The sequence below is a fragment of the Sturnira hondurensis genome, unplaced genomic scaffold, assembly GCF_014824575.4.
Source record: "Sturnira hondurensis isolate 20B ecotype Veracruz unplaced genomic scaffold, ASM1482457v3 Scaffold0016663, whole genome shotgun sequence".
NCBI classification, from domain to species: Eukaryota; Metazoa; Chordata; class Mammalia; order Chiroptera; family Phyllostomidae; genus Sturnira; species Sturnira hondurensis.
In genome coordinates, this window is record NW_028089294.1 from 5,387,683 (window position 1) to 5,393,923 (window position 6,241).

The following is a 6,241-nucleotide window of genomic DNA, read 5'->3' on the forward strand; positions in this document are numbered from 1 at the left end:
GCTTGGCCGGTGGGCGGAGAGGAGTGCCCGAGAGGAGCTGGCTGTCCCCTCCCTGCTTCTGCACAGAGCTGCCCAGATGAGGAAAGGGACAGGGGACTTTGGAGAAGGTCTCCGAATTTTTAGTCCCTTCACTCCACTTTTCGACTTAGACGCGTTGTGTATGCGGGAAGGGGTCTCCGGGTTTTGGGCTCCTGGGGCGTCGTGGCCCAGAACCCGTGGTGAGTCTCTGCAGGGAAATCAGACACTGCTGCAGTCAAGGCCCGCGGGCCTCGCGGTGTGTGTCCATAGATATATATATTTATCATTTCTAATTTTATTATAAAATAAAAGCAGAAATATTTCCCGAAGAACATTCACATGAGGGGATAACAGGGAGACGGCAAGTCCGCGGCTCGGGAGGCGCGCTCTGCCGGGAGCACTGCGGCGCAGTCCCGGGAGGAAGAGGAGCGCGCAGAGCAGAGGCGCAGGCAGAGCCAGCGGCCGGGTGGCAGGGCTCCTTCAGGGCGTCTCGCTGCCACCCTTCTCTTTCACCTAAGTTCCTGGGGCAAAGCGGACACCTGCAGCCCCAGTGACCGCCTCCCCACCCCGCTAGGGCCTCTGGAGGTGGCCTGGGTTCAAAGGCCCCTTCTTTGCGTTTCCTCCTCCCACTTCCCATCCCAGGAAAGGGAGGGACGGGGGAGGTTAGAAGGCCGTGCAGGAGGGTACAGGCCCAGGGGCCGGGATACAGGAGGCCAGCGGAGAGAGGAGGGACAGAAACAGAGACAGATAAACAGAAGTCGAACGAGAGATGACAAGCCAGAAACATGGAGGGAAATGGACAGGGCCAAGAAGGGGAGAGAAAAGGGAGAGAAGGAAGGAAGGGAACGGAAGAGCAGGGGAAGGGAAGAGAACCGAAGTGCAGAGAAGGTAGGGAGAGAGAGTGTAAGACCGGTGTGTAATTTATTCTCTTCCCTGGTTCAAGACCCGGTCCCAGGCCTCCAAAGGATCTCCAAAGCAATTTGTTGAAAATAAAGCCCCAACAAAGACTAAGCAAGAGGGCCATGGGCCCCGCCCCGCCGGCGGTTCTGCCCCGTCGCATGCGGGTCTTTCAGTACCTGGCGGGGCCGCCGGCGCCGGAGGCCCTCCCGACACGGTCTCTCCCAGTTCCCCGGCGCCGAGCCGGACAGGCCAGCGCGCCGAGGCGGACGGGGCTCTAGGAGCCCAGGTCCACGAGGTTGGCTGACATGGGGTTGAGAATGGAGTCCTGCAGGCCGTGGTGGTGCTGCAGCGGGTCCGCGCCGCCTCCGCCAGGCACCGGCACGGGCACGGCGCTGGGGCCGGGAGGGTGGCCCAGGCTGTGCAGGGACGGCAGCCCGGGTGGAGGCGGTGGCGGGCTGAGCAGCAGCGCTGGGCTGGACGACGAGTGGTCCGGCGTCCCCGAGGGCGTCTTCTCGTCCTCCGAGCTGCCGAGCACCGACTTGCCGCTGCCGTTCAGCGACGCCGCCAGCGGATTGTTGGAGTTGGAGTTCTCGCTGTTCTCCCTGCAAGTGCAGGAGCAAAGCAGCCAGGTCAGCGGGGAGAGGCCTGGAGCCCGAGCCTGCTGTCCTCGGAGCCCGCCGCCGCGCGCTGCCTACGGGGTTCGGTTTCTACCAGGTTCTTTTGGCCTGGTCTGGGGCTCTCAGTCTTTCTGCCAGTTCTCACTCTCTCAACACCGATTTCTTTCTTGCCCTTCTCCAGGTATCCTATCTTCTCACTTCTCACGGTCTCAATCACATGAAAACCTCTCTTGCTTTCTGTGTGTTGTTCCTCCCCATTCTTCCCCACCCCACCCCCCTCACTGACTTTGCTAACATCTCTTTCTCAGAGCCAAGGGGTAGGGCAGCGGGGCTCCCTGGAGTTGAGTGGGTGGCCAGGATGGGGAGGAAGAGAGGACGTCTGGCTTTTCAGAACTCTTTTGGCTTCTTATCCCAGGGCTTGCTGGGTAGATATGGGGCCAGGAGAGTGAGAAACCCTAAATACGAGGCACAGGGCCCCACTTAAAGTTGGGGATCCCAGAGGCCTTCATCTCCTTTAGCGTTTCTGCGCTTAAGGGAAATACCTGACTGCCCGGCAGATTCCTAGTGCTAAGAGTCCCTTCCCTCCGGCTTCATACTGGCAGGCCCGGTGAGGGCTCTCCTCGCCGGGCCCAGGTACAAGGCCCCACGGATGTAGAGCTCTCTCTCCCTGGTGGCACAGTGAAAACTTCGGCTGGGGTACTGGAAACTGGGAGCTTGGAGCGCTCATGGGGGATGGGGAAAGGAGAATGAAGGGGACTCCTAATCCTGCGCCAGACCTTCCCAGCGCATCAGAAAAGGAGGGACTCTGCAGCCCCTACCTGGGGCCTGGCCTGAGAACCAAGTTCTTCGGGAGTCTGGATGCATGCCATTCTGGGTAGCAGGGGACCACAACAGGGAGAACCCACCTTCTGCCCCTGCCTCTGACTGACAGACCTGACAGATTCGAAGATTTGAAATCTGGGGTAGATTCTCCTCACTGGCTTCCTGAGGCCTCTTCTCTCTGTTTTCCTGGAAGGGAACTTCCCACAGGGCTGGTAGCTAAGATTTTTACAACTGTGGATATTTTACCCTCATGGTCTCAGACGCTAGGGTCCACCAGATGCTACAGCTCCTGCCTCCAGAGGTCTGGTTCCACTGTTAATCCTCCCTCAAACCCTGATCATGCAAACTCTGGGTCGCACACATCATATACCACCAACCCAGGGATCTTGTCTTGCTGTTGCCCTCAGGCTGGATTCTGCTCCCACAACCGTTTCTGCCCCATTTCCCCTCCAGATTCGGGTTTCTGAGGGGCAACAGCACTGGCAGCCACAAGGGCCTAAGGCCAATCATTAGGCTGGTTCACAAAGTCTTGGTTTCCCTGAGGACAAGCAACTATCAACCTTTCTGCTGTCTCAGCTCTCCCCAAACCTATGGACCTACCCACGAAAGAGGGTAAGACCAGAGGAGAGAGGGGTCCAGGGCCCGTCAGGCCAGGGAAGGGCTGCTGGGTCCAACAAAGCTGGAAAGTATTTCTCCTCTTCTGTCCCAGAGCTGACACTTCCTCCTCAAGCCGCCTGCCTCTCGGTCCTTCCTATGCAGGGTAAAAGATTCTCACTACCAACTCCCAGAACCAGACACGGGAAATTCTTGCCCAGGCCTCTTCCTCCACATCCAGGTCACACCAGGGAAGTTCCAAACCCAGTCCTGAGCCCTAATCACACTTTGGCCTAAAACCGAGTAAGGCAGACAGAAAGTTCGGGTAAGTGCTCCATAAATTCGCACAGGCCGCTTGAAATCCGCAACCCCAACAGTCCTAGGTCAAACCCACTCAGTCCTCTGGAGGACTGTTAGGCCCTGCCTGCTGTGTCCTGCTCGCGGGCCATCCGGGATCATTGTCTTGCTTTTCCCCCAGAAGCTCGCTGCCTCTCCATTTTTGTCATTAGCGACCAGGCAGTTAGTCGACAACTTCCCCGATAGCTTTGCCCGCTTTAGACAAATCCCTGCCCTCTAGGTCTCTCCAAAGCCCTGAGCGCCACCCGCCGTCCAGGTCAGGCCAGGATTCACTTGGGCAGTGGCCGCGACTATGGGCCCACTTTGGGTCTCTCCTGGGGATAAAGCCGATGCCCTGCGACCTCCTCCCTGGAGCCCACGGGGAGCAGGCGCTGGAGCTCTACTTACTCGTACCTTTCCTTGGCTTCGGCTGCCCGGTCGCGCTGTCTCCGGTTCTTGAACCAGTTGCTGACCTGCGTGGTAGTGAGACCCGTGGCCTCAGCCAGCTCTCGCTTCTCACGGGGTGAGGGGTAGGGGTTGTGCGCATACCACTCGCGCAGCACGCTGCGGCTCTTTTCCTTGAAGCAGTAGCTGGTCTCCTCGCCGTCCCAGATGGAGCGCGGCAGCGGAAACTTGCGGCGCACGCGGTACTTGCCCACGGCGCCCAAGGGCCGGCCGCGCAGCTTCTCCGCCTCGATGTAGTGCGCCTTGAGCCACAGTTGCTGCAGCTTGGCGTGGTTGTGCGGCGAGAACTGGTGGCTCTCCAGAATTTTGTAGAGCTCGCGGAAGTTGCCGCGGTGGAAGGCCACCACCGCTTTGGCCTTGAGCACACTTTCATTCTTGTGGAGGTGCTCGCAGGCGGGCAGCGACCACAGGAAGCGGCCCAGCCGCTCGATGTTGCCGCCCTGTTGCAGCACCTCGCACACGCACGCCACTTGCTCCTGCGTGAAGCCGAAGGTGGGCAGCATGGACATGATGCCGGCTATGCCCCCGCCCGCCCGCGCGCGCGCCCTCACCGGGCTGCGCGGTCCGGCATGGGCGCCTCCCCACCGGGCGGTCCGGGCCGAGGGGCGGGCCCCTTGGCCCGGCGCTGGCTCCGGGCGAAGTCCGAGTCACTGCAGTACGTCCCAGCGCCCGCCGCGACTCCCGAACAGCTCCGTGTCCCCGTCGCCTGCGCGCCTCGCCTGCGCCTTCATCCAAGCCCGGGGGCCGCCCGGGGCGCCGCTCGGCATGCTCCGCGTCAGCCCGCCCGCCCGCCACTCCCTCGCTAGCTTCTCACTCGGTCTCCCTCCCGTCCAGTTCGCTCGCAGCTTTTTTAATAATATTATTCTAAGCGGGCATGAGGCGCGGCGGCCCGCACCCTGATTGGTCTGGTTACCTGACCCGGGGCCTGCCCGCGCCAGACAATAGTCGGAGTCAAATTATTCGCCATGGAGACGCTGTCAGTCACCGGTAACCCGAGCCCCCGCGGGCCGGGAGGCTCCCCCCGGCTGGCTCCGCTGACAGATCGTCCAGCTCCGCGCGAAGCGGAGGGCGGCCCGAGACAGGAGCCGGAGGCGCTCCAAGAACCTGGGAGGCGGAGAAGGCCGGGCAGGGGCCCGCGGCGGCGGTGATTGACGGGGCGGACGCCCAAAGAGCGAGGGAGGGGACGGACACGGGAGGGGGGCGGAGTGGAGACGCGCAAAGAAGAAAAGGGGAGGACCGGGGCGGGGAAGGAAAGAAGAGAGAAGGCAAGGCGGAGGACTGTTTAAGGGGGTGCCGGGAGGAAGGGAAGAGAGGGGTGGAGGAAGCCTTGAGGGGAAAGAAACTTTGGGGAGCCCTAAGCAGACTCGCAGGGTGCCCCCGCCTCACTGTGGGTCACCCCAGCCCTCCTGGGGCCACTGTTTGCGGGTGTAGATTCTGCCCAGGAGCGGGCCTGTGAGATGGGAAAGTTGGAGTTGCTCCGACGCCCCTCAAAGATTTGGCTTTTCCTGCTGACTGCGCCCCACCCCCATCCTAGGAACTCTGGACCGGAGCGGTCCTCGAGGGAATGGGGGAGGGAGTAGGCGAGAGAAGTGGGGAAGATTTGGCAGTGACCGTAGGCGGACGCCTGAGAATCTGCTTCTTGGAGGATCCCGCCTTTCCCCCCTCTCCTAACCCGGCCACCCCGGCTCCGCGTTCTCTGTCCCTGCCGGGCGGGGACTCAGATTTAACCCCACGGGTCCCACGCGTCGCGCGGCTCGAGACGCGCACAGCATTTCCGTGTAGCTTCTATAGAAGTTGACTCGGGTCTGTAGCTCCCGCAGTCCGCCCAAGGGAAGGCTAGGGCCTGGAGACTAGGACGGTCGGGCGCTCCTCCCGAGGCTAGTTCCGGAGGACCCCCACCCTAATCTGCACCTCAGCTCCCGCCACTTCCAGCACGGGAACCTGGTCGCTGAGCTCAGGAATTAGGGGCTTAAAAAGGGGGCCCTGTTTTTTTGCTTCTTTGTCAGGACGGTGTGGAAACACGTGTTACTGGTTCTCTGGGAGAAGGGCTGCTGATGTTATCTGCTGTTTGAAAAGCCAGGGGCTGAGTTTCTTCCCGCACTGGTCCTTTCCATTTCGTTTCCCCTCTTGGCTATGAGTTGTTGCAGGCCTGAGCCGATCTGGCTTCTGGAGCCAGGATCCAAGCCAACACAAAGCCCAGGCTCTGCCTGCAGTGTAAGACTGGAACCTGTGTCTAGGCAACGTTTCTTCATTGCCACCCCTTTAAGCTTTCTCAGAGGTTTGTGCTAGGGGCACTGGAATGGGAATCCAGAGCCCTGGGTTCAAGTTATGACTTTGCTTGTTGTTTATGAGCAAGGTTCCTATTCCTCTGAGTGTCTTTTTTCCCCTCAAGAGTTACCCTCCTGCTCAAGCATTCCAGAAGTCTTGGGGGTGCTTGGGTGGGTGATTGCATGCACGGAAGAATAAAACCCTGGGACTGTCCCTAAGAC

At 60.7% G+C, this 6,241-nt stretch overlaps 1 protein-coding gene across 2 annotated transcripts; it reads right to left on the reverse strand.

Moving 5' to 3' along the window:
- Positions 1-277: 277 nt before the first annotated feature.
- Positions 278-4,356, reverse strand: SIX2 (SIX homeobox 2). 2 transcript variants are annotated; one of them, XM_037066863.1, is made up of 2 exons: positions 3,702-4,356; positions 278-1,520 (listed from the first exon to the last, which is right to left on the reverse strand). In XM_037066863.1, exons 1-2 carry the CDS (start codon positions 4,259-4,261, stop codon positions 1,193-1,195), a joined length of 888 nt encoding a protein of 295 aa, XP_036922758.1. In that variant the 5' UTR covers positions 4,262-4,356; the 3' UTR covers positions 278-1,192. The 2 variants fall into 2 exon arrangements, with proteins under 2 accessions (XP_036922758.1, XP_036922757.1); XM_037066862.1 differs by having other exon boundaries at positions 3,696-4,356.
- Positions 4,357-6,241: the final 1,885 nt, after the last annotated feature.